The sequence below is a fragment of the Ahaetulla prasina genome, chromosome 2 (genome assembly GCF_028640845.1).
Source record: "Ahaetulla prasina isolate Xishuangbanna chromosome 2, ASM2864084v1, whole genome shotgun sequence".
Lineage (NCBI taxonomy): Eukaryota > Metazoa > Chordata > Lepidosauria > Squamata > Colubridae > Ahaetulla > Ahaetulla prasina.
In genome coordinates this window covers 27,525,690-27,553,306 of record NC_080540.1, presented here as the reverse complement: position 1 = coordinate 27,553,306, position 27,617 = coordinate 27,525,690, and the positions used below count along the sequence as shown (strand labels likewise).

Here is a 27,617-nt window from a genome sequence, read left to right as displayed (position 1 = left end):
CAACTTAATTGTACCCCTACAATCATCAATTCCTAACTTCCCCCGAAAACAATCAAAAATAATACATCATAATCATTCAAAAACAGTCTGATAACTCTTAGTCTGATAAAATCTGAGATTTTTGATTTATATAATTCTCATTACATTGTTTAAATATTCGCGCACCCAAGATTTCTGACATGGTGCCAGGACTGGGGGATATCAGATTGCCTTTGAATAATAAGGATGTATTATTTTAGAATGTTATGGGGGAGGTTAGGAAATGAAAAGACTCGGATGAGGCTAATTGGGTTGGAAGGGAAAATTTTAGTCTATGTTTGCCTTATATGTAATAATACCTTGTAATTGACCGGGAAGTGGGGGGGATGGGGGGAAGGGAGGGGGAAGGGGGTTTGAGGTGGGGGGAAAGGGGGAAAAATGTTTGTTTGTTTTCTAAAACTTTTTCAATAAAAAAAAGAATTATATAAATCTGATTAATGTGAGAGAGATAACTAATAATGTCAATGTGAATTGGATCAACATGAATGATATCTAGTTAGATTAGTTTATACTGTTATTGTGAATTGGATTAATACGAAAAAATGGGTAAGAATTGAAGCACTAAAGAGAAGAGATGACGTAGACATTCCTCTTTTATGTATGTTTAAGGAGGATTATATAAATTTGCTAAATGTGATAGAGATTATTAACAATGTTAGCGTGAATTGGATCAATATAAATGAAACTTAATCAAATTCGTTCATATATAATAGAGAAATGTTTAGATAGAACAAGAAAGATATAGATGAAGGTAGAGATAAAGATGAGGAGTTAGGCATTTTTTGAATATGTATTTTTGAACAATATAATGAAGATTACTTAAATTTGAGAAATGTGATAGAGGTTACTAATATTGTTATTGTGAATTGGATTAATATGAAAAAAATGGATAAGAATTGAAGCACTAAAGAGATGACGTAGATATTCCTCTTATGTATGTTTAAATAATATAAGGAGGATTATATAAATTTGCTAAATGTGATAGAGATTATTAACAATATTAGCATGAATTGGATCAATATAAATGAAACAGTCAAATTCGTTCATATATAATAGAGAAATGTTTAGATAGAAAGATATAGATGAAGGTAGAGCTAAAGATGAGGAGTTAGGCATTTCTTGCTTAAATATGTTTGAACAATATAATGAGGATTACTTAAATTTGATAAATGTGATAGAGGTTACTAATATTGTTATTGTGAATTGGATTAATATGAAAAACAATGGATAAGAACTGAAGCACTAAAGAGAAGAGATGATGTTAGGCATTCCTCTTTTATGTATTGTTAAATAATATAATGAGGATTACTTAAATTTGAGAAATGTGATAGAGGTTACTAATGAGGTTACTCCATGGCTTAGGGCCTGGGTACTTACGGGACCGCCTGCTGTTACCTCATGCCTCCCACCGACCCGTACGCTCACACAGAGAGGGACTTCTCAGGGTGCCGTCCGCCAAGCAATGTCGGCTGGGAGGAAGATCCTTCTCTGTGGGGCTCCCTCTGGAACGAACTTCCCAGTTCGCCAAATACCTGACCTTGGACCTTCCGCTGAATTGAAAACACATTTATTTATTCGCTGGGCTTAAATATTTTATTGGTTTTAAATTTTTATTATTAATTTTAATGGGTTTTAGTTTTATATGTTCCAAAGTTTTAGGCCAATTATGTAATAAGTTTTTTAATTCGTATTTTAAATTGTATATTGCACTGTTTGTTTTACCTTGGCTGTACACCACCCTAGGTCCTTCGGGAGAAGGGCGGTATAAAAATTGAATAAATAAATAAATAAATAAATAAATAAATAAATAAATAAATAAATATAAAAATAAAAATAAAAATAATAAAAATAAAAATAAAAATAAAAATAAAAATAATAATAATAATAATAATAATAATAATAATAATAATAATAATAATAAAAAATAGTTATTGTGAATTGGATTCATATGCACGATACACAGAACCAACTTTGTTCACACACAGTATAAATGTAAAATTTAAAAATAGAAAAATAAATTAAAAAATACTATATGTTTAAAAATAGGAGTATTGGGTGCTCCATTACTGGAGGCTTTTTTTTTTTTAAAAAAAAGAAGCGACTGCACAGCCGCTTGTCTGGAAGGGTATCGGGTCTCCTGCTTGAACAGAGGGTGAGACTCGACGGCGTCCAAGGTCCCTTCCAGTTCTGTGATTCTGCGTTCACACACCAGGCGTAATCAGATCGTTTGCATGGTGAATCTGGCCGGTGAGAATTTTAAGGGTGGGTGGGGAGGGGGTTGTTCTCTGCGTGTTAAGGGCAAACGTCAGGAGGCTAGGATTTTCCAGAGCAGGGGGTCTCTTTGCTGGGCTGAAGGATTCTGGGAGTTGAAGACTACAAGTCTTCAAGTTGCCAAGGTTGGAGACCCTCTGTTTTCCAGAGTGCCGGAGGATGTGCAAATAGCAGCGCCGTTTGTTTTCCTTCTGTGGCGGATCCGCGGACTGAGTACGGGTGGAAAATTTCAGGGAAACCGGGGCGGGGCGGGGGAGACCTTGGAGGCGGGGGCAAAGGATCCCCCGCCTCTTCAATGAAGGGCAAAGGGAGCAAGAGCTCTTCGTCACGGGCGGGCGAGGCAGAGAGTTTTAGCCGAGTATGAGAGGAGAGGAGGAAGGAAGGAAGGAAGCCACCGCTTGATTGCCTGCTGCCAATGCCTTCCATTCCGTCTGCGTGCCGGGGTCTTCGGTCGTAGATGCGAAGCTGCGTCTGGTCAGGGAGCGATGGTGCTGCAACCGGCGCCTCTCTTGCTCCTCTGGGCTGGGCTGGGATCCTTGCTGCCGGGGCCCCGCCGCGGTGAGTTTTTGCGATGTGCGATGGTGCTGAAAGCGAGGCGGGAGGGGGATGGGACGCGTGTCCTGCCTGGGTCTCTTTCCCACGTTCACCCTCCGTCTCCAGTTCTCCCACCTTTGGTTACAAATTTGGCTTTTTTTAAAAAAAAATTGTGTTCCAGCCACTTATGCACAAGAGCTCGATCTATCTCTACACACACACCCCAACACAACGGCGTTTGTCACCGTTAGTTGCTACGGCGGGTTTACTTTGCAATCGGTTCGGATTGCATTTCTGCGGAAGGGGTGAAAGTCGAAAGGGAAAATGTAGGGGTGGGGGGGGGGCGCTTGGTGGGAAGATGGGGGAGAGGCTCGCCCTTCCGCAAGTCGAGCTGCGTATGCCTGGGGGGCAGAGGCGGCCTCTTAACTGGTTTCAGGGTGACCCCGCAATTCGGATCTAAGGCTGAAGGCGCGTTCTGGCCCGGATGGCCGCCGCCAGGTTGTGGAATAGAGAGCAGCGCCGCGCCTGCAGCGGAGCCGCCGTCCGTATCCCTCGCTCGCCAGCCTGGCCTCCGCAATCTGGGAGGCTTCCCTTTCACTGGGACCGCCCGCCCCTCCGCAGGGGAATGCCACGGCTGTCCGGCTCTGCCTCGCCCCTTCCTGTGCGCGGAGGAAGGAATTGGCGGCTGGGCAGCGGCGGAGCATCCTCGGCCCGTCGCTCTGCCGGCCGTCATCTTCCAACCAAGCCTGACACAGCGAGACCTAGCTCCAGGAGAGGCGGCTGCGGGGATCGGTCCTCCCCAGGGGTGAAATCCGAATTTAACTACTGGTTCGGTGGGCGGGGCTTGGTGGGCGTGGGGTGGCTTGGTGGGCGTGGCGGGGGAAGGATACTGCAAAAGCCCCTTGCCCACCCCACTCCTGGGTAAAGGATATTGCAAAATCCGCATTCCCACCCAGCTCCAGGGGAAGGATACTTCAAAATCCCCATTCCTTCCCCACTCCAGGGGGAAGGATACTGCAAAATCCCCATTCCCTCCCCACTCCTGGGGGGAAGAATATTGCAAAATCTCCATTCCCGCCCCACTCTGGGGCCAGCCAGAGGAGTTATTTGCTGTCAGTCTGAACTACTCAAAATTTCCGCTACCGGTTCTCCGAACTGCTCAAAATTTCCACTGCCGGTTCTCCAGAATCTGTCAGAACCTGCTGGATTTCACCCCTGATTCTCCCCCCTCCTCCTCAGGAGTCTCTGGGCCAGACCGCTGCAGGGAGAGACTCCAAATCCCAACATCCCCAGCAGAGGTGGGTTTCAGCAGGTTCTGACCAGTTCTGGAGAACCGGTAGCGGAAATTTTGAGTAGTTCAGAGTACCGGTAGTAAAAATTCTGACTGGCCCCGCTCCCAATCTATTCTCTGCCCCCCCCGAGTCCCAGCTGATTGGGAGGAAATGGGGATTTGGCAGTAACCTTCCCCTGGATTGGGAAGGAAATGGGGATTTGGCAGTAACTTTCCCCTGGATTGGGGCGGGAATGGAGATTTTAGAGTATCCTTCCCCTGGATTGGGGAGGGTATGGAGATTTTACAGTATCCTTTCCTTGCCATGGCCACCAAACCATGCCACAGCCACACCCACAGAACTGGTAGTAATAAATTTTGAAACTCACCACTGATCCCCAGCTTTCAAACTAGCTGACCCATACTGGCGCACCCCAATGCCTCTTCTGGGTGCGATGAGGAACATCTGGATGTGCCTGAAGGGGAGGTGGCAGCTCTGCCCCCACCCCCAGCCCCACTTGGCAAAACCTTCTGCTCGCGTTCACACGACGCGTGGAAACCCAGGCGTGGAGGATAGCAATAACAATAGCACTTAGACTGATATCCTTTTTTTTTTTTTTGCATTTATATCCCGCCCTTCTCCGAAGACTCAGGGCGGCTTACACTATGTTAGCAATAGTCTTCATCCTATTTGTATATTTATATACAAAGTCAACTTATTGCCCCCAACAATCTGGGTCCTCATTTTACCTACCTTATAAAGGATGGAAGGCTGAGTCAACCTTGGGCCTGGTGGGACTGGAACCTGCAGTAATTGCAGGCAGCTGCTGTTAATAACAGACTGCATTAGCAGTCTGAGCCACAGAGGCCCCTCTGCTTCATAGTGCTTTTACAGCCCTCTCTAAGCGGTTTACAAAGGTCAGCATTTTGCCCCAAACAATTTGGGTCCTCATTTTACCCGCCTGGGAAGGATGGAAGGCTAAGTCAACCTTGAGCCGATGAGATTTGAACTGCCAAACTGCAACTTGAAGTCAGCTGAAGTAGCCTGCAGTATTGCATTCTAACCTTGGCTCTCCTCCCCTCCCCATTTCCGTGTAAAACAACCCATGGACCAGATTCCACTTTGGGCGTGGCTTGTCTAGTGGGAATATCTGGTTTGGGTCTGATGGTAAAGCACAATAATTAGCAGAGTTAACAGAGTGCTTCGGATTTTAGCTTTGCTGTTGTTCAGTCTGTCAGCTACTTTTCCTTTCACATATGCACTATTAAATAAATAAATAAAATAAATATATAAAATAAATAAATAAATAAAGTAAATAGTGCACTATTTACTAAATCTGCACTACTATTAATCTTCTCATCGTTCCCATCGCCAATCTCTTTCCACTTATGACTGTATGACTGTAATTTTGTTGCTGGCAATCCTTATGATTTATATTGATATATTGACCATCATTTGTGTTGTAAATGTTGTACCTTGATGAAGGTATCTTTCCTTTTATGTACACTGAGAGCATACGCACCAAGACAAATTCCTTGTGTGTCCAATCACACTTGGCCAATAAAAAATTCTATTCTATTCTATTCTAATCTATGACAGGTGAATTGGGGTGCAAATACACGTACAAACTTACAAATTTTGGACCAACTCCGCAAGGGGAAATAGCTGTTTTTGTTGCAATACATTTCTCAGTGTTTCTCAACTATGGCTGATAATTTGCATTTTTGTCATTTGTTTCTTTTCTTTTTTTTTTAATTAACTTTTTTTCCCAGCGTTTTTGTTTAGCTTTGTTCTGTGTCCATTTTTTTGTTGTTTTGGATTTTAATATTTTGAATAAAATAAAGTAGTTCAGAATACATATAACTCACCCCACCCTGGTTGAATACTGATATATTAACAGTAATAATTTCCCCCCGCTTGCAAAATAGGTCTGCATAAACTTCGACATCTATGTTTACTGAATTAGTATTTAACATTAAAAAAGATCAGAGATATGACAATCTATTATCAATCAACCAATTTGACCTTCCATCTGTCTACTGAAGAAAAAAGGAGTTAGGAGGTAATCCCAACAACAAAGCTAAACTTCCAAATCCTTTGTACACAATCTATTAATTATTGTTCTTAACTCACATAAAGTCCATAAACGGCTTTTAATTTCCCAGGAACCCACTACCACCGTTGTCGCTGATGCATCTACGGTCAAATACCATTGATTGAATCTTAATAATAAAAATAACTCGTTCCAGTTTATTGTCCTTACTTTTCCTTAAAATTTTAAACGGAATTTTCTTTTATGTACACTGAGAGCATATGCACCAAGACAAATTCCTTGTGTGTCCAATCACACTTGGCCAATAAAAAATTCTATTCTTCTATTCTATTCTAATCTCATGACTGGAATCATCCAAAGTGCAGCAGACAGGTTTTTTTAAAAAAATAGTTTTTATTAAGCTTTTGACTTTTAAAAACCGAATAAAGAAAAACACAACAAAACACAACAAAGACAAAAGCACATTAAAAAACATAACAAATATAAGATTACATTATGTATTATTTTACAGCTTTCTGTACTGACATAAATATATATTCTCTATTTTTGTTCAATTATTCATCTAAGTACTTATATTTACATTTTATCTATTCACACAACCATCACTGTCAAGTTAAAAGTGTTCTGTAATTTACACGTCCTAATTTTAACCCAATTAATTTAACATTACGAATTATTATTTTGATTCCTTTTTTCTAACGGTTCATATAGTTTGTTCCACACTCGATAATATTCTGACACTTCCCTTTCCTTAATTTCCAATGTCATTTTATCCATTTCTGCACATTGTAAAATTTTTCGAATCACTGTTTCCTCTACTGGTACATTATTTTGCTTCCATCCAAATGCAACGGTAATCCTTGCTGCCATTAAAATATTAGTAGTATTAGATATTGCGAAGATTTGTCTATTTTTGGGTTACTTATTCCTAATAAAAAAAGCTCTGGCTTAAATTCCATTTTTTTTTGTAGTGTGATTTCCTCCAACTTACTTACTTATTTATTTATTTATTTATTTATTTATTTATTTATTTATTTTGTCACAACAGTATATATAAGCATAAGCATGAAAGTAACTATATAATATATAAGCATATATATATAAGCATAAGCATGCAATAACTATATTAATTGGATATAATGAAATAAAACAATAGGACAGGAACGGTAGGCACGTTTGTGCTTTTATGCATGCCCCTTAATTTAATTTTTACTTAATTTTAATTTTCACTTAATTTTACGCCAATTTTTTTTTATCTTAGGGCACATCCACCACATGTGGTAGTACGTACCTAGTGTCAGCTTTGGAAGCCATAATAGGCCAAAGGCTTCCACACACTGCCACTTTCTCCTGTGTGGGAAAGTAGGAGAAGGGAGTGGTGGTACAAGGGGCTATTAGACATAACAACATTCTTCCTGCTGGTCAAGGTCAGGCTAAGCTCACATCTGGAGAAGGAGTGGCCGGATTGATGTCTCGACATGGATCAGTTGAGGATTGGAGCATGTGATTGGCAGAGGGGTCATGAGGGTGGGGATTTTGGAGTTTGTCTTACTGAGGGAGGAACCCGGATCCCCAAATTCGGATTTCATCCAACTGTGCCAGTTTTTTTTTTTAATTTGCATTTATATCCCGCCCTTCTCCGAAGACTCAGGGCGGCTTACACAATGTCAAGCAATAGTCTTCATCCATTTGTATATTATATACAAAGTCAATTTATTGCCTCCAACAATCTGGGTCCTCATTTTACCTACCTTATAAAGGATGGAAGGCTGAGTCAACCTTGGGCCTGGTGGGACTTGAACCTGCAGTTATTGCAAGCAGCTGTGTTAATAACAGACTGCATTAGTCTGTAGAGCCACCAGAGGACCTCCCCTTTCATCAGAGCTTCCTTTTGCCAGATGACCTGGCAAATAGATCTTCTTGAGGGACAGTATTACAGGTTTTCTAGCACTTCCCAGATCATTGAAGGGACTTTTCCTGGATTCCTGAGCTGCTGATATTTCCTCCTCTGAAGAAGGAATAACAGACTGTCTTTGCAGTCTGAGCCACCAGAGGCCTATGCTAGTAGAATAGAATAGAATAGAATAGAATAGAATAGAATTTTATTGGCCAAGTGTGATTGGACACACAAGGAATTTGTCTTGGTGCATATGCTCTCATGTACATCAAAGAAAAGATACGTTCATCAAGGTACAACATTTACAACACAATTGATGGCATAGGGCCGGGCTATTTATGGGACCGCCTGCTGCTACCAAATACCTCTCACCGACCCGTGCGCTCTCACAGAGAGGGACTCCTCAGGGTGCCGTCAGCTAGGCAGTGCCGTCTGGCGACACCCAGGGGAAGGGCCTTCTCTGTGGGGGCTCCCACCCTCTGGAACGAACTCCCCCCAGGACTTCGTCAACTTCCGGACCTCTGAACCTTCCGTCGCGGGCTTAAAACACATCTATTCATCTGCGCAGGACTGGATTAGATTTTAAATTTATATTGGTTTTAATGGGTTTTATTATTTATATTGTTCTTTTAAAAATGCGGCCATGTAGAATAAGTTTTTTAACTGTTATTTTATTCTGTATTTATATGTACTTTTTTACTTGCCTGTGACCCGCCCTGAGTCCCTGGGAGATAGGGCAGTATACAAATGTGATAAATAAATAAATAAATAAATAAATAAATAAATAAATAAATAAATAAATAAATAAGTAAGTATATCAATATAAATCATAAGGATTCCCAGCAACAAGTTACAGTCATACAGTCATAAGTGGAAAGAGATTGGTGATGGGAACTATGAGAAGATTAATAGTAGTGCAGATTCAGTAAATAGTTTGACTGTTGATGGAATTATTTGTTTAGCTATTTACCTATGTTTACCTATGCTAGTAAAAGAACTTCGAAAGATGTTTGCTTCAGAGTCTTTTCTGCAGGAGGGGTTTTCTGGAACGCTGACACCTAGTTTGTAACCACATTTCCAACATTTAGGTGATAAATTTGGGAACATTTTGGCCAACCTCGCTGGTGCCAAGTGCCATCGATGGAACATTTTATACAAATTTTCTTTATAGGCTACTGCCATTGTTAATTTATAATTTCTGTCCCACAATTTGTCCCACTTTTCTAATTCTATATTGTGCTCGAAGTTTTTTGCACAACAGATCATTGTTTCTTTTATCGTTTCATCTTCCATTTCTTATTTTAATAAGAGGTTATAAATTATTGTAATCAATTTTTTTCCAGTTCTAATAAAATTTTGTCTGTATCCAGTTGTTCCCTGTGTATGCCGTATTGCTTCTCTTTCTTGAATCTAGTTTTTATTTGTAGATACGGCCACCATTCCAGATTTAATCCTTGTTGTTTCAGTTCTTGAATTGATTTTAATTCTCCTTTTTCGTCAAGTAGTTCTGCATATCTTATCATTTTACTCAAGTCTGTGGTGTTTGGGTGTAATATTGCTTCCGTAGTGGATAACCAAACCGGGACTTTTGTGTAGTCATTCTTTTTGATTTTCTCCCAGACTTGTAAATGGGCATTTCTTAATAAATGTCTTTGAAAGTATGTATGATATTTGTTTTTTCCATCCCAGAGAAAACTATGCCATCCAATCTGAAGGTCGTGACCTTCTATCATTAGTATTCATTTGTTTTGTAGCTGAATCCATTCTTTGAGCCATGTTAGTGCTGCAGCCTGATAGTAAAGCTCTTAATTTGGGAGACTAAAGCCGCCCCTACTTTTACTATCTTGCAGTATTTTAAATTTGATGCGAGGTTTCTTCCCTGACCAAACAAATGTTGATGTAATTTTATTTAATGGTTCAAAGAAATTTTTCTCTAATTTAATCGGTATAGTTTGGAACAAATATAAAAGTCTGGGTAATATATTCATCTTTATCGTTGAAATTCTACCAATCAATGATACTTGCAATTTAGAAAGTACAGCAGACAGTTGCTCTTTTTTTTTTTTTAATTTAAATTTATATCCTGCCCTTCTCCAAAGACTCAGGGCGTCTTACATTGTGTTAAGTAATAGTCTTCATCCATTTGTATATTATATACAAAGTCAACTTTTATTGCCCCCAACAATCTGGGTCCTCATTTTACCTACCTTATAAAGGATGGAAGGCTGAGTCAACCTTGGGCCTGATGGGACTTGAACTTGCAATAATTGCAAGCAGCTGTGTTAATAACAGACTGCTTAGTCTGTTGAGCCACCAGAGGCCCTCTTCTGTTTGAGAGTTTACTTGATAGCATCCTAATTCTGTCCTTCAATCTCTTCCCATTCCAGGCTCCTCCAGGCACTCCCTGTGCTATTCCTATCTGGAGGTGTCAGAGTCCAGCCAGGGGCTGCCCCAGTTCCTCTCCATGGTCTACCTGGCTGACCAGCCCATTGCTCGATATGACATTCCCACAAGGAGGATGGTTCCTCTGGTGCCCTGGATGGAGGCGGAGGAGGTGAAGACATTTGTGGTACCTGAGAGGGTGTTCAGAGCTGACCTGGAGTGGTTATCAGAACTCAACCACCAGACTGGAGGTAAGCAAAAGCAGGTCTGCCTTCAAGTCCCGAATTCTCTCTCAAATCTCATTTTCCCACATCGTGTCACTTTGGTGATTGGGAAAAGAGGCAAGCAGGCAAAGACTAGAAAGTGGGAGCCTGGGAGCTTAGGGGGTTGAAACCTGTGCCAAGGTTCTGACTAACAAACCCAACCAAATCAGAATTTTGAGACTGGAATCTTTCTCAAAGAACTTCTTTATTGGCTGCAGGATATCAGCACGATTAAAAGCAAAACCAACTCTAAAGGTTTCCTGCGGTTTCGGTATAATTAAAAGAGTAAATGATTTCCTCCCCAAGTGTCACAGGTCACGTTGTCCAATTAGGTTAATTGGCGAGCTTCTTGGTCACTCCTCTCCCTCTCCCTCTGGCACCTGTGGAGATGACCTTGGTTCCCACAGGACAGTCATTGTCCTGTGCCATTCCAAACCTCCCCCCCAGTGGTGAAATCCTCTGCGGATTGCCACCGGTTTGCTTCCTGCACCCGCGCAGCATGCACCAAATGCGCACTTCATGCGGAAAAGACTTCACTTAGTAAGTAGAACAAGGGGGGGGTGGGGGGGAGGAAGAGCTGTGCCACGTGATTTAGCTTTGTTAGAAAACAGGATTTCCTGCTTTCTAGTGAATATAAACCACGTGGCATAGCTCATCGTCAGAAATACTGGTTCCAATGAAGCGGTAGCTTTTTTTAAACTACCGATTCGCCTGAACTGGTAGCTTTTTATCTACTGGTTCGACCGAACTGGTAGCTTTTCTTTTACCACTACCGGTTCTCCCAAATCAGAGCGAACCGGTAGCATTTCACCCCTGTCCCCCCCACCCCCCCCCCACACCAATTCCTGTGTGGCAACTGAGAAATGGAAAAATGGCTGCTGCCAGGTCCGTTTTGGAAGTTGACACTCCTTCCCAGGAAAGGAGAATATTGTTTCTGCCTCTGATCACCAATGGCAGTAAGGAGCATGTTGATGGGAGATCCTTTCCTGCAAAGGAAAGAAAAGCGCCTCCCCTACCCACAATTGTTGTGCCTCGCCCGCCCTCCTCTCCTCAGCTGGGCCCCTCCCATCTCCTGCTATCTGAGCCAGAGACTGATAGTGAAGAAGAATGGCCTGGCATGCCTCCAGCCCCCAGCCCTGGCACCATGCCCGGACAGACTGAGCAAACAAACCTCCCTCCTACAGCGTGTGAGCAAGAAGCCAGCCACAAGCTAGAATTGCCGGCAGCTGAGCAGGAGGACAAAACGTGGACAGATCCCCTCTTCCGGAGAATGGAGAGGCGACGTCAGCAAAAGGAAGGGAGGGGCAGGCCTGGATAAGTGCTGAGTCATAGAGCCACACTCCATGACCTATATAAAGGATCTGCTTTTTGGCATTCCTTGAGTCAGGCAAAGTCTCATCTGGTTGCTGAAGTCACACCTTGGATTCCTGCCTGCCCTGAGAACTCTGACAGGAATTTGGCAAAGCTGCAGAGGCTTCATGGCCACACTTGATACTGACTTCCCAGACCTGGCCATCAGAGGAGGAGTGGGACACGACAACGATTATCTCTTTCATGATCTAGCCCCACATCAAAAAGAATCAGTGTAGCCCCAGATGACAGAAAAGACCTCCCTGTCAACCCTGAAGCTGGCCTGGCTGAAGCCATTTTGGAGCTTCAGTGCCGCCAAGAACCCTGCCATTCCCACCATTGAAAGAAAGAGGGGAGGCAAACACAATTTTCCCCTCCCCTGGTGGGATGGGAGGAAGTAAATGCTTCCTTCAATCTTTTGGGGAGAGGGAGAGGAACTCTGGACTATTCCATCCCCTCTTTATGCATTTCAGGGCTTCACACCTGGCAAGTAATTTTGGGCTGTGAGCTCAGGAAAGACGGGAGCAAAGGAGGGTTTTTCCACTACGGCTACGATGGGATGGACTTCATCAGCTTCGATAAGGAGACCCTCAGATGGGTGGCAGCTCAGCCCCAGGCCCAGAAGGTCAAGCAGAAGTGGAAGAAGGATCCAGGGTCGTCTGAGAGAAACAAATTCTTCCTGGAGAAGACCTGCATTGAGTGGCTACAGAAATGTCTGTCCTACCAGAAGGTGGCTCCAAAGAAGATAGGTAAGTGGCCAAATGGGCTCCGGTTGGGCAGTTTTTTTTCTAGGCTCCCTCCTCTTCCTCTTCTGATGTTTTTTTGCCCTACCCAACCAAGCCACCTGTCAGCCTCCACTCCAATCTTCATCTCTCTTTGTACTCCTTATATTCAGTTGTTAGATAGCATGGGGTTTTATTTCTAATGTAAATAGCTCTTGGATTCAAGTTAAGTAGACAGGGCCCTTTAAGAGTGTCGGTCTGACATAATTAAGGGGGGAGGGGAGATTAATGTTTTGAATTCAACAGGAATGTTTGAGCGCGAACTCTAACGGACATTGCATTCCTGATATGATTGACAGCCAGAGACCTGTGGAAGAAGATTACCACGGGACCCCGGGAAGGAGCTGACATTGGATCAGACCTGATGACCTCTTGGGGAAGAGGAGGGAGTAATAGGGGGGATATAGATTGTTAACCATATTTTGTCTCAGATTCAACTTAATACTGCTGCAATCAAGATGTACCTAGTAAAAGTACTTTTCTTTATTTTCAAATGAAGTCAAGGTGTATTCTTTCCTAGATATAATCAGAGGCAGCCTGACACCACCTTTCATGTGCCTGGCAGAAAGTGATCTGGGCATTTTTCAAAACAAACTAGGGGCATTTACCACAATAGGGAAAAGAAGTTCCAACCAACTCCCCACACCCTCAAAAAAATAAGTTCTCCAAAGAAAAAGAAAAGGAAACCAAAGGAGCAAAATATTAAGGCTGAGATCCAATTGACCATCAATTGTGTTGTAAATGTTGTACCTTGATGAACGTATCTTTTCTTTTATGTACACTGAGAGCTTATGCACCAAGACAAATTCCTAGTGTGTCCAATCACACTTGGCCAATAAAAATTCTATTCTATTCTATTCTATTCTATTCTATTCTATTCTATTCAATCCTTTTTTCCTCTGATTTTTACATCCTGCATTTGTGGCAGAACCAAAAGCGGATTGATTCTCTTTCCAATTTCCATCTGGAAGAAGGTAGACAAATTCAATTTAGGGTGTCGAAAACTCAACCAAAGCCCAAACATACAATTACTTTGGTCAGAGTGAGAACTTTACCCCAAAGTCTATGTGTCCCTTTCAAAAATAGATCTAAAGAGTCCCATGTCCCAGAGATACTGGAGAGGAGAGAGAGAGGATGGACAAAGGAGGTCTTCCCACTTATTAAATCGCCTTGATAGAAACTCTAGAAATCCCAGAAACTCAGGTGTTGCTTTTCCTGCAGAGCCTCCGGTGGGGAAGGTGACTCGCAAGTTGGTGAATGACAGCCTGGAGGTCCTCATCTGCCAGGCCTTTGGCTTCTACCCCAAGGAGATCCAGGCCACCTGGACGAGGGACAGAGAGGTCTGTGAATACGAGACCCTTCCTAGGAATGTGGTCCCCAACTCAGATGGGACCTATTATGTCTGGCTCAGTATTGAGATCGACCCCAAGGAGAGGGACTATTTTCGGTGTCACCTGGAGCACGAGGGCTTGCAGGAGCCCCTGGTCTTGGCATGGGAGGAGGAAGCAGGTGAGAGGCTCAGCATTTGCAATATGTACACCTCGTGGTGAGATGGGTGGCGTATAAATTTATTAAATAAAATACATCAATACAAATAAATGTAGAAGTAGATTCTTCACCATTGTTGGATGGTTTAATGCCTTTTTCAGCAGGGGAAGTTGGCCCTTTATCCATCCAACAAGGGGGACCGGAATAAGAAATGAATGTCATGTACAGTCTTGACATTTGAAAATGCTTCTGCCTCCCTCCATTTATCTTCGGGTGAACTTGAGAAGGGCCTGTTTGACACATGTACTTAAGCTGATTTCTTGGCCCAGGCTGAAGCCGCGCGGGTGATAGAGGGGGCACCACGTTGCTCCCATATAACACCCATCCTGCGCGGCCTGCACTGGCTGCCGGTAGCTTTCCGGGTGCAATTCAAGGTGCTGGTTATCACCTTTAAAGCACTCCATGGCTTAGGACCGGGGTATTTGCGAGACTGCCTTCTGCCACTGATAGCCTCCCAATGACCTGTGCGCTCCCACAGAGCGGGCCTCCTCAGGGTGCCGTCGACCAAACAATGTAGGTTGGCGGCCCCCAGGGGGAGGGCCTTCTCTGTGGCGGCACCAGTCCTATGGAACGAGCTTCCTCCGGGGTTACGCCAACTCCCCGACCTCTGGGCCTTCAAGCATGAACTAAAGACTTTATTATTTCATCGAGCGGGACTAGCCTAAGAATGTATTTTAGCGAAATTTTAATGGGTTTTTAATCGGTCTTCGACCGTTTTAGTGATTCAGCCACTAAATATTTGTTTTTAAATTGTTTTTTAAATAGTGTTTATTTATTATATTTATATCATAGTGTTATGTGTATTTTAATATTGGCTGTACACCGCCCTGAGTTCTTCGGGAGGTGGTGCGGTATAAAAATGTAATTATAAATAAATAAATAAATAAGCCCCCCATCATCCAACTGCTGCTTTGGTTGTGGCTCTTTCTTTGTGCCTTCAAGGCCATTTGCTCTGCCCTCTTCAGCCTCAGAGGGGAGGGAGGCTTCCTTCAGGGGGAGACGCTGCCTGGAGGCCAGTTCAGGTTGGGAAAGGCTTCCATGGCTCAGCAACTCCATGTCAAGGAAGTCAGCCTCTGTCTAATCAGAACCATATTTCTCTTTTTTAGATACGTCGTCGTTTTTTTTGGCGGGAATGGTGATTGTCATAATCTGGGCATTGGTGAATCCCTTCCTGATCTGTAAGTGAAATCCGTCCCAGCCAGCACGAGAGCTAGCGCCCACCATTGCCAAGGCCCAAAGAGCACTGTTCCGGCATGTTTTGGAAGGGAGTTTAAAAAAAAAAATCCTGCAGTGTCTCGCTGCCCCCGTTCAAACCCCAGCATGGACAACAGCAGCTGCGCCTTCTCCCTTCCAAACATGCCAGGACAGCACCGGCAGCAGGCAGTGATCCGATCAAAACTCTTATGTGTGTGTTTGTGTGTGTGTGTGTGTGAGAGAGAGAGAGAGAGAGAGAAAGAGAGCACTTGTCGTGTCCCACTCCTCCGCTGATGACCGGGTCAGGGAAATCCGAATCAGGCGTGCCTCTGCAGCTCTGCCAAAGTCCTAGCAAAGTTCTCAAGGCAGGCAGGAGACCAGAAAGTGACTTCAGCAAGATATGTTAGACTTTGCCTGACTCAGAGAATGCCAGAAAGCAGATCCTTTATATAGGCCATGGGGTGTGGCTCCATGACTCAGCACTTATCCAGGCCTGCCCCTCCCTTCCTTCTGTCGCCGCCGCCTATCAATTCTTCTGAAGCGAGGGTCACTCCAGTCTGCAGCTGTTGGTAATTGACCTTCCTCAGGCTCACATGCTGTGGGGGAGGGGAGGGGTCTAGTTGCTCCGTTTGCCTGGGCATGGAGCCAGAGCTGGGGGCTGGAGGTACTTGTTCCTCCTCAGCCTGTCTGGGCATAGAGCCAGGGCTGGGGCCGGGAGGCATACTAGGACATTCCTCAGCGTTCGGAAGCAGATAAGAAGGCCCCGGCTGCAGTGAAAGCGGGCGAGACACAACAGCACTGCCGCCAGCAGGTAACTCTGAGGTTGGATCGGATCTCTCTCTCTTGCAAGCATGCACACACATGTTGTGGTCCGACAGCAGCCTAGGGAGCTGGCAACGGAGTTGGACAGTGATGAGGCTGAGGTGAGGCCAGGGCCATTGGGATGTGAGGTGCAGACTCCAGAGCCTCCAGAGACTGATAGTAGTGAGGCAGAAGAACAGGAGGAGCCTGTTCTTGATGCTTGCATGAGAAGAGCTGCCAGAAGGCAAGAGCAGCTCAAGCACAGAGGACAACTCGGAGTAGGGCCAAGAGATGATTGGCCCCTCCTATAAGGCTTAAAGCAGACCAGCACGGCGTTTGGCCTTTGCAGGAAAACAACGTTGGTAGCTGCGTCTTCTGCTCGTCTTCTGCTTCGTCTATGTCTTCATTTTGTGGCTTCTGGACGTTTGCCAGGAAGGGTCTTTGGCAGTTTGCCTGATTGGACCAAGGTTTTAGATTTGTGTTTGAGGAATCTGTGTTGGGAGGCATTTGTTCTACTTCGAGTTGAACGATGCTGGGAATGTTTTTTCACAGACTAAGTTTATTACTACCTACTTGGTAGTGCCTGGTTCACAACAACACACAAAGAAAACATGAGCAACAGCAGCTGTGCCTTCTCCCTTCCAAAACATGCCAGGATGGCACCAGCAGCAGGCAAAGGCAGCGATCCGATCAAGAGCCCTCGCAAGGCCAGCAGCAGTAGGTGCAGAAGGGGGAGAGAGAAGCAGGCAATCCCAACATGCTGCGGGCAGGGCTGGGGCTGGCAACACCTCCAAACACCCAGAGAGACAGCTCCCAGCCCTTGATGGCTCAGCTGATCCACGGGCTGTGATTAAGGGGGTGAGCGCAGGGGTGGGTTCTACTTACCTTTACTACCGGTTCACAAGAGGACCGTGCACATGCGCTTGCTTCGCTCACGCGCCCTGCTGCGCATGTGCAGAAGCTTCCCGATGCTGTCGGGGTTGGTGGGCGGAGCTTGTCGCTGGTTTTACTACCGGTTCACAAGAACCGGTCTGAACTGGGGGCAAACCACCACTGGGCAAGCGGCCATGAGGTGACCAGGGAAGGGAAGGGCTGCCTCCTTCCATGCCCACCCCTTCACTAGGTCTTATTTTCAGGGAAGGTCTTATTTTAGTGCATGCGCTCAAAAGCCTGATTGGGCTTATTATCCGGAGAAGTCTTAGTTTCAGGGAAACATGGTACCATGTTTGGATTATATGAGGAATACCATCTGTCTTGTACCAATTCCCAAAAGTCTTAACATCTTTGCTTAAAAGTAATTGATGGTGGCCAAGGTCCTATCAGGATAGGCTGGGACTGGGGTTTTGGAGTATAAATCAAAACACACACGGGAGAGCATCATCATCATCTGGTGGTCTTTCGGGTGCAATTCAAGGTGTTAATTACCACCTTTAAAGCGCTCCATGGCATAGGACCAGGTTACTTACCTCCCATCGACCAGTGTGCTCCCATAGGGAGGTCCTCCTCAGGGTGCCGTTGGCCAGTCAACATCGACTGACGGCGCCCAGGGGGAGGGCCTTCTCTGTGGGGGCACCAACCCTCTGGAACAAGCTACCACCAGGTATCTGACAACTCCCTGATCTTCGGACCTTTCGACGCGAGCTGAAAACATTTCTGTTTCACCGTGCAGGACTGGCCTAGTGGGGATTTTATAAGGGCTTTTATTGGTTTTAAATTCTTCAACCAACTCTAAATTTTCCTTTTAAACTGGTTTTAAAAATTGTACTAATTGTTTTTACTTTGGCTGTAAACCGCCCTGAGTCCTTTGGGAGAAGGGCGGTATAGAAATTGAAACAATAAATAAATAAATAAATAAATAAATCTGTCTTGTATCAGAATTCCCAGAGGTGTAGCATCATTGAATAAAAGTCACTGATGCTTTAGTTAGAAAAACCCCTACTGGGAACAGCCCTGCTGGGTAGCATTGAATGGTTTCACTGGTGGTGGAGAAACAGGACTGTGATGTCCTATAAGAACTCTAATAGGAACATGGACAATTTCAACTCAATTATTTCTTAATACCCCCAGGAATGTCCCTTCCACTTCCCCATGGTCAGCACCTCTACCGGTAGACAGCCAACCATTTTGCCTTTCCTCCATAATAAGCAAACTGGACAACCATTTAGATATGGGCCAGCAGTGTGCAGCAGCTGCCAAAAATGCCAACACAGTTCTGGGCTGCATAAACAGAGGGATAGAATCAAGATCACGTGAAGTGTTAATACCACTTTATAATGCCTTGGTAAGGCCACACTTGGAATATTGCATCCAGTTTTGGTCGCCACGATGTAAAAAAGATGTGGAGACTCTAGAAAGAGTGCAGAGAAGAGCAATAAAGATGATTAGGGGACTGGAGGCTAAAACGTATGAAGAACGGTTGCAGGAACTGAGTATGTCTAGTTTAATGAAAAGAAGGACTAAGGGAGACATGATAGCAGTGTTCCAATATCTCAGGGGTTGCCACAAAGAAGAGGGAGTCAAGCTATTCTCCAAAGCACCTGAGGGTAGAACAAGAAGCAATGGGTGGAAACTAATCAAGGAGAGAAGCAACCTAGAACTAAGGAGAAATTTCCTGACAGTTAGAACAATTAATCAGTGGAACAACTTGCCTGCAGAAGTTGTGAATGCTCCAACACGGGAGGTTTTTAAGAAAATGTTGGATAACCATCTGTCTGAGATGGTGTAGGGTTTCCTGTCTGGGCAGCGGGTTGGACTAGAAGGCCTCCAAGGTCCGTTCCAACTCTGATATTATTATTATTATTAAATCAAGATGCTGAGTTACAGTATAATCCAGACAGTTTTACCACCTGGACCCTTTGGGATCTTCAGCTTAAACCCATCTCAGGCAGGAGCTGCTGCCCCAAAAATAAACTAGCCATCTTCTCTCTTTACCATCCATCAGGCTACGGGCTGAAGTACAGGAAGAAACTTCATCAGGCAGTGAAAACTCGCCCTGATTACCTTCCTTTAGAAAAACTTCGTTCTTCCTCTACTTACGGCACTGAAGATGAGGTTCAATCAGCAGGAATGCTCCCACCCAAAATGACACCACAGGTGAGCCCTCACTGTTGCTGAAATCTTATTTAAGAGACAAAATTTGTTCTTCTTGTGCCACATCCGTCGTCGGATGTCGGTGATCATGTTGGCGATCCTATTTTTATCAGCAGCCGCGTGAAAAAATGCTGCTGAGTTTTGTCCGAACCGGTCCCTTAGATTGTGAAGCCATGATGTTCTTCTTCTGCCTGGACCTCATTGCCCTCAATCTTTCCCTGGAGGATTAAGTGAAGTAAGCCGTATTTTGTTGGGTGTCGCATCCTATGTCCGAAATAGTCTAACTTTCACTTTTTAATGGTTTTGATGATTTCCCTTGGCTTTCCCAGGCAGCTTACCGGCTCCTCATTTCTCATTTTAGATAAAACCTGGTGTCAGCATTCCAGAAAGTCCCCAAGACTAAGTAAAACTCCAAGGCTGGCATTTCTTAAATTTCAAATTTATTAGAGTAGGTATACTGGCACATCTCAGGGGTTGTCACAAAGGAGTCAAACTATTCTTCAAAGCCCCTGAGGGTAGAACAAAAAGCAATGTGTGGAAACTAATCAAGGAGAGAAGCAACATAAAAGTAAGGAGAAATTTCCTGACAGTGAGAACAATTAATCAGTGGAACAACTTGCCTCCAGAAGTTGTGAATGCTCCAACACTGGAAGTTTTTAAGAAGAGATTGGATAATCATTTGTCTGAAGTGGTGTAGTGTTTCCTGCCTGGGCAGGGGGTTGGACTAGAAGACCTCCAAGGTCCCTTCCAATTCTGTTATTCTATTCTATTCTATTCTATTCTATTCTATTCTATTCTATTCTATTCTGTTCTGTTCTGTTCTGTTCTGTTCTGTTCTGTTCTGTTCTGTTCTTCATTCCAATATTCTATTCTATTCTATTCTATTCTATTCTATTCTATTCTATTCTATTCTATTCTATTCTATTCTATTCTATTCTATTCTATTCTATTCTATTCTATTCTATTCTATTCTATTCTATTCTATTCTTCATTCCAATATTCTATTCTATTCTGTTCTGTTCTGTTCTGTTCTGTTCTATTCTATTCTATTCTATTCTATTCTATTCTATTCTATTCCATTCCATTCCATTCCATTCCATTCCATTCTATTCTATAATCTGGGAAATCCCGAATCTGAGGGTTCCGGGTTTTCCCTCAGTAAATCAAAACCCCAAATCCAGCCCCTCCACCCATCAGTCTGTCACATGATCCAATGATCATCCATCCCAACTTGAGCCATCCCTGCAACCGTTCCTCCTCTCGATGCATCAACACCATGATCTTGACCGAAGGGAGGAATGCTATTATGCCTTAACTACATTCATTCTCCTAAATCAGGGGTCTCCAACCTTGGACACTTTAAGACTTGTGGTCTTCAACTCCCAGAATCCCTCAGCCAGCAAAGCTGGCTGAGGAATTCTGGGAGTTGAAGTCCACAAGTCTTAAAGTTACTAAGGTTGGAGACCCCTGTCCTAAATCCCCCCCATCCTACTTTTCCAGGCGCATGGAGTAGGCAGCGTGGAAGCTTCTGGTGCTAATATGGCTTCCAAAGCTGACACCTGGGGCTTGGGAAATACCTGAGAGCCAATACCTTCAGAAATATTGGGGTGGGGAATTCATCCTCAAAATCTTCCCAAAGTAGCCATGGAGGGATGGTGGGTTGTCGGGGGCTCCTCTGGGGCTCAGCCCCTCCTGCTTGGGACCCTCTGATCAATTACTGTACAAAGGAAAATCAGTCAAAGCTCAGCTTCTCTGGCCCTCCAGCTCCAAGGAAGGAGACTGAGACAGGAAAGGGGCTGGGAGCAGGAAGTGGGGCACCCTGGGAAAATGGGGAGTTTCTATCCAGGAAGGGGAGGCAGAGAAAGAGACAGTGGGCTGCAAAAACAGGGGGAGGCCATCTAGGATAAAGGCTCCATGGTGATGATGAGCTGGAGGTATAAGAGACAGAAGAGGATGGAAACACTGGGGGGCGGGGGAGAGAAGGGATGACTCATTCCTGTTTGTATGGAGGGGCAGTGCAAACCTTTCTCTTCTTTGGTTGCTTCCTTCCACACAGGGTTGCTGCAGGCAGAAGACAGAGCTAAGGAAAGGAGAGAAAACACCTCTGATGGCTTCCCCGGATGCCTATTTAGACAGTGTGGAAGGACCAACTCCGGGGACTTCGAAATGGGGCCTGGAGGAATGTCTAGAAGATGCCGAGGCCACCAAGCCAGAAATGGATGGGCTGGAGGAAGCAGTGAGGCCAGGAACCTCAGAGGAACAAGCAGATGAGCAGCTGGCTGGAGAGGAAAGGGGAGAGAGAGAGAGACGCAGCTGCAGCTGGAAGGCTCACACACAGATCCACCCAGAAGCCCAGGATGGAGAAGAATTGCAGCTGCAGCTGATCAGCAGAGATGATGAGAAACCGCCTCCTCCACCATAGGACTGAATGGAGGGAGGCACAATGGAGGTCAGTGAGGCTAATTGCAAGGAGGCAGCCTCTTTCCTCCTAAGGAGCTACATGCCTACTTAGCCTGACATTTCGACAATACAGCATTAGAAACCACCACACATTTTCCCTGCCATGCAGGTACTGTAACTCCGTGACTGCTATTCATGTGACTTCGGATCTGTGCTTCATGTTGCCTCCATTTGGATTTCGGACCTGCTTCTCAGACTTTGGATTTGCAATTGTGGGTTCTGAACCATGCCTGAATTTTTCACTGTGTGTGTGTGTGTGTGTGTGTGTGTGTGTGTGTGTGTGTGTGTGTATTTGGGGACTTATCCCTTTCCCTGGGCTCTCTGCAATTCTCTGCCTAGGCTGCACAACCTCGGATTCAGTGGAATTTTGCAGGAGGTGTGAATGGGACCTGGGGAACACTATAAGGGGCTTCGCCCTCATTTTGTTTTGGACCTGATCAGGGTCAAACTCAGATCATCTCCTGCCCTAATTCCACTAAGACCAAATTAACCCTTTAACTGTGGCCAGGGAAGGTGCCATTTCCTTTCGTTACTTTTATTTTCCCCACTAAAAGCAAACTCTCTTTTTGGGGGGGGGGGAAGGCAACCACTCTCAACCCCAATATGGTTTCCTTAAACAGAAGGGCAGCACTTCTTTCCAGGTGCTGAAAATTCTTCCCAGGTCAGCCTCCCATTCTGATTGTTCCTGGTGGTCTCGCATCCCATCCATGGAAAGACAAAGCAGGGCAGCCCTCCTTATTTCAGGGGCCCATCCAGGAGTGAAATCCAGCAGGTTCTGGAGAACCGGTAGCGGAAATTTTTGAGCAGTTCGGACAACCGACATATACCACCTCTGGCTGGCCCCAGAGTGGGGTGGGAATGGAGATTTTGCAGTATCCTTCCCCTGCCATGCCCACCAAGCCACACCACACCCACCAAGCCACGCCCACAGAACCGGTAGTAAAAAAAATTGGATTTCACCACTGGGCCCATCGCTCCAAAGTGGATGGGGGGGCACACTCCAGGTCTCTTCCCTTAAGTATTGCCCTCTTGTGGGTTGTCAGAAGCCTGACTTTTCTGTTACAGCCCCTGTCCCATGGAACAGGGGTCTCCAACCTTGGTCCCTTTAAGACTTGTGGACTTCAACTCCCAGAGTTGAAGCTTTGCTGGCTGAGGGACTCTGGGAGTTGAAGTCCACAAGTCTTAAAGGGACCAAGGTTGGAGACTCCTGCTTTAGACTACTGATGGCGAACCTTTTCGGCACCGAGTGCTGAAAAGATTGCACGGAATGTCGCATGCCCCAAGAACCTCTTTTCCTGCTTCTCTCTCTCAAAAGTCTCACTTCTTGTCGTGTCCCACTCCTCCGCTGACGGCCGGGTCAGGGAAATCCGAATCAGGTGTGCCTCTGCAGCTCTGCCAAAGTCCTAGCAAAGTCCTCAGGGCAGGCAGGCAGAAAGTGACTTCAGCAAGATATGTTTAGACTTTGCCTGACTCAGAGAATGCCAGAAAGCAGATCCTTTATATAGGCCATGGGGTGTGGCTCCATGACTCAGCACTTATCCAGGCCTGCCCCTCCCTTCCTTCTGTTGCCTCCGCCTATCAAGTCTTCTGACGCGAGGGTCACTCCAGTCGGCAGCTGTTGGTAATAGACCTCCCTCAGGCTCACATGCTGTGGAGGAGGGGGAGGGGTCTAGTTGCTCCGTTTGCCTGGGCATGGAGCCAGAGCTGGGGGCTGGAGGTATTTCTTCCTCTTCAGCCTGTCTGGGCATGGAGCCAGGGCTGGGGCCGGGAGGCATACTAGAACATTCCTCCGTGTTCGGAAGCAGATAAGAGGACCCTGGCTGAGGTGAGATTGGATGAGTCACAACACTTCTGCGTGATAAACAACAATCCGGCATGACACGATTAGCCCTTTTTGTTGTACACAACGATCCAAGTATTGTTGGTATTGTTAGCTGCGGAGTCGTGTCTGACAGAACATTCCTCCAGGTCTTCCTGTTCTCTACTATCCTCTGGAGCAGGGGTCTCCAACCTTGGTCCCTTTAGGACTTGTGGACTTCAACTCCCAGAGTCCCTCAGCCAGCAAAGCTTCAACTCTGGGAGTTGAAGTCCACAAGTCTTAAAGGGACCAAGGTTGGAGACCCCTGCCATGGAAGATTTCCCCCTGAAGGTCCAGCAGCCCCTCCCCTTTTAATCTCCTAGAGGAAACATGTGACCTGCTTGTTTCCGGAAAAAACCCTGGATAGAAGAAAGTCCAAGTGGGAAGATGTGTGGTCACTTTTTTCCTTTTTGTTTACAATTTTGAGATGTACTGTTTACATACATTTGCTTGTTAGTATTTATATATGTCTATATATTTATATATGTATATAAAAAAAACTTGAACGCCCAGAGTTTTGCAAGATAAAGAAAAACAGGGTGGATAAAAATCAATTAAAAAAAAGAGGGGTAGAAGAGGGAGAAGGAAGGTGTAGGGTGGAGGGAGGAGAGGATGTAGATAAAAGAAGGAGAGGAAGGTCTGGAAAGTAGAAGAAGGTAGAAGAGGGAAGAGTATTAAAAAGGGGGGTGGTGACTGGGCAAGCCCGAGTAATTGTATATAACTGTACATTGGATGAATTATTTGATATGATTGTAAAAAGAAAACTTTTTATAAAAAAAAAAAATCAATTAAAAAAAAGAAATTTAAAAAAATCAGATTTTTTTTAAATATTTATTTTAATAAATGCTTTTGGAGTAAAACTCTAGCTAAAGATAGTTTTCTATTTCAGATACATTCATAATTTAGTTTATTCAGCATGAAATGGAGCTTAGTCATGTAGCATGAGGCTGTACATTCTGCAACATTGGGACTGTCGATGACTCAACAGCAAGTCAGAGGAAGAGCTGCTGAAGGAAAGGGATGATAGTTGCACCTTAAAAATTATGATTTAATTTTGGTGCATTTGTGCACTTATGCACACCCCTTACAGACCTCTTAGGAATGGGGTGAGGTCAATAGTAGACAGTCTAAGGTTAAAGTTTTGGGGGTTTGGGGAAGAAACCATAGAGTCAGGTTCTCGTGTCCCCCTGCCCCTCCGACGACCATAGAGTCAGGTTCTCGTGTCCTCCTGCCCCTCCGACGACTGGGTCAAGGAAGTTTGTATCAAATGTGGCAACGAAGCCTCTGCAGCTTGCCAAATTTCTTCGAGGTTTCTCAGGGCAGGCAGGAGTCCAAGTTGTGACTTCAGCGACAGAGTCCGATATCAGCAAACTAAATGAGACTTTGTTTGACTCAAGGTTGGAATGCCAAAAGCAGGTCCTTTATATAGGCTGTGGGGTGTGGCTCCATGACTCAGCATTTATCCAGGCCTGCCCCTCCCTTCCTTCTGCTGGTGTCGCCTCTCAGATCTCCGGAAGTGAGGATCCTCCCACTTTGAATTCTCTTCAGCTGGATCTGCTGTCAGTAATTCCAGCACGTGGCTGGCTTCCTGCTCACACGCTGTAGGAGTGAAGTTTATCAGGCTTCTCTGTTCACTCCTAACATCCTCTCCGGGCATGGGGCCAGGGCCGGGGGCTGGAGGCATGACAGGCCGTTCATCTTCATTATCAGACTCGGAGTCTGATAACAGGCCCTGGTGGAGACGGGAGGATCCTCCCGGCTGAGGAGAGGAGGGAGGACGAGGCACAACACAGGTAGAGCATTCCAGGCATTGACCACTCTGTTGCTGAAGTCATATTTTCTGCAATCGAGTTTGGTGCAGTTTACCTTAAGTTTGTATCTATTGCGTGCTCGTGTATTGTTGTGGTTGAAGCTGAAATAGTCATTGACAGGTAGGACATTGTAGCAGATGATTTTATGTGCTATGCTCAGGTCAGATTGAAGGTGACGTAGTTCTAAACTGTCTAAGGCCAAAATTTCAAGTCTGGTGGCATAAGGTATTCTATTGGGAGCAGAGGAGTGGAGGACTCTTCTCGTGAAATATCTCTGGACTCTCTCAGTTGTATTAATGTCCGATATGCAGTGCAGGTTCCAGACAGATGAGCTGTATTTGAGAATTGGTCTAGCAAATGTTTTGTATGCTCTAGTTAGCAGTACAATATTACCAGAGAAGAAGCTACACAAGATTAGGTTAGCAACTCTTAGTGCCTTTTTGGCAATGTTATTACAGTGGGCTTTGCCACTTAGATCTTTGGAGACAAGTACTCCAAGGTCCTTGACAGAGTGAGGGTCATCTACAAGGTTATGTCCATCTAGCTTGCATTTTATGTTCTGATTTTTTTTTTGCCAATGTGCAAGACAGAACATTTGTTGTTTGAGATTTGAAGTTTCCACTTGTTTGACCAATCTGACCCATAGTCGTTTTGAAGGGTAGCAGCATTGTCTTTCAGAAGACAACTGGACTTTGTTTTTGGAAGAACAAAGACCAGTATTTCTTTTGGAAAAGCACCTTTGGGGCAACCATGACCTGGAAGGCTGAGAATCTCCATCGACTTCTGTAGTCATAGTAACAGCTAAAGTTCAACTAAAGCGTCCAAAGTATGGGAGACTTTGATCTGATCCAGCACTTGGTACCAGCAACTCATCCACCACCTTAATGGACAGACCAGGGGTGAAATGCTCCCGGTTCGGACCGGATCGACTGATCCGGTAGCGATGGCGGCGGGTGGTTCGGAGAACCGGTAGCAAAAATCCCTGCACCTCCCGCCCATGCCCACCCAATTGCTTGGTCACCTGCTTCTTTTAAAAAATGCTTTTAAAAGGTAAAAAAAAAACCCCGGCTCTGACGATCACAACTGAGCGTGTGATTGTCCGAGCCTTTTTTTTTTTTTAACTTTTAAAAGCATTTTTTCTACAACCTCTTCGGCCGAATAGGTTGTAAAAAAAACGCTTTTAAAAGTGAAAAAAAAAAAAAGAGAGAGCGTGCCACAGATGATCACTTCCCCCCCACCAGTGTGCTGTTCTACTTACTCCATGCCTCCTTTTGGCATGCATAGCGCACTCACGCACTGTTGCTCCATGACTCAGCACTCATTAAGGCCTGCCCCTCCCTTCCTTCTGTTGCCTCCGCCTATCCAGTCTTCTGATGCGAGGGTCACTCCAATCAGCTGTTGTTGGAAGTAAACTTTCCTCAGGCTCACATGCTGTGGAGGAGGGGGAGGGGTCTAGCATGGAGCCAGGGCTGGGGCCGGGGGATGCTCCCTCCTCTGCAGCCTGCTTGGGCATGGAGCCAGGGCTGGGGCCGGGAGGTGCCCCCTCCTCTGCAGCTTGTCTGGGAATGGAGCCAGGACTGGGGCTGGGAGGCATACATTCCTCCGTGTTCGGGAGCAGATAAGAAGGCCCCGGCTGCGGTGAGAGCGGACAAGACACAACACGCACAGCTCGCATTTGGTGCATGGTGTACACTGCACATACGCAGGTGCAGCGCCCATGCGCAGCCAGCGAACCGGCAGTAAACCGGTTCAGATTTTGCCATTGGGACAGACAGTCTTTTTTTTCCCCAAAAAATTTCATTTTATTCAGAAAGTTACAATACAAACTTCAAAAAAAAAAAAATCTTACAAAACGAAAACCAAAATATTAAAAGAGAAGTGCATTAGAAACCACAAAAACAAAAACACAATTACATAATAAATGGCCAGGTAGTGACAAATACTCACTTTAACAATGTCCTGCTGGAGCAGGGGGTTGGACTAGATGACCGCCCGGTCCCTTCCAGCCCTGGA

At 45.0% G+C, this 27,617-nt stretch overlaps 1 protein-coding gene across 3 annotated transcripts; it reads left to right on the top strand.

Moving 5' to 3' along the window:
• The first annotated feature begins 2,600 nt into the window (after positions 1 to 2,600).
• LOC131192103 (major histocompatibility complex class I-related gene protein-like) lies at positions 2,601 to 23,058 on the top strand. Of its 3 annotated transcripts, none has more exons than XM_058170933.1 (8): positions 2,601 to 2,868; positions 10,453 to 10,698; positions 12,534 to 12,809; positions 14,064 to 14,351; positions 15,497 to 15,568; positions 19,327 to 19,478; positions 19,592 to 19,710; positions 21,532 to 21,670. In XM_058170933.1, the coding sequence occupies exons 1-7, from the start codon at positions 2,796 to 2,798 to the stop codon at positions 19,703 to 19,705; spliced, it is 1,221 nt and encodes a 406-aa protein (XP_058026916.1). In that variant the 5' UTR covers positions 2,601 to 2,795; the 3' UTR covers positions 19,706 to 19,710; positions 21,532 to 21,670. The 3 variants fall into 3 exon arrangements, with proteins under 3 accessions (XP_058026916.1, XP_058026915.1, XP_058026914.1); XM_058170932.1 differs by having other exon boundaries at positions 19,589 to 19,710; XM_058170931.1 differs by lacking the exon at positions 19,592 to 19,710 and having other exon boundaries at positions 21,532 to 23,058.
• The last annotated feature ends 4,559 nt before the right edge of the window (positions 23,059 to 27,617 follow it).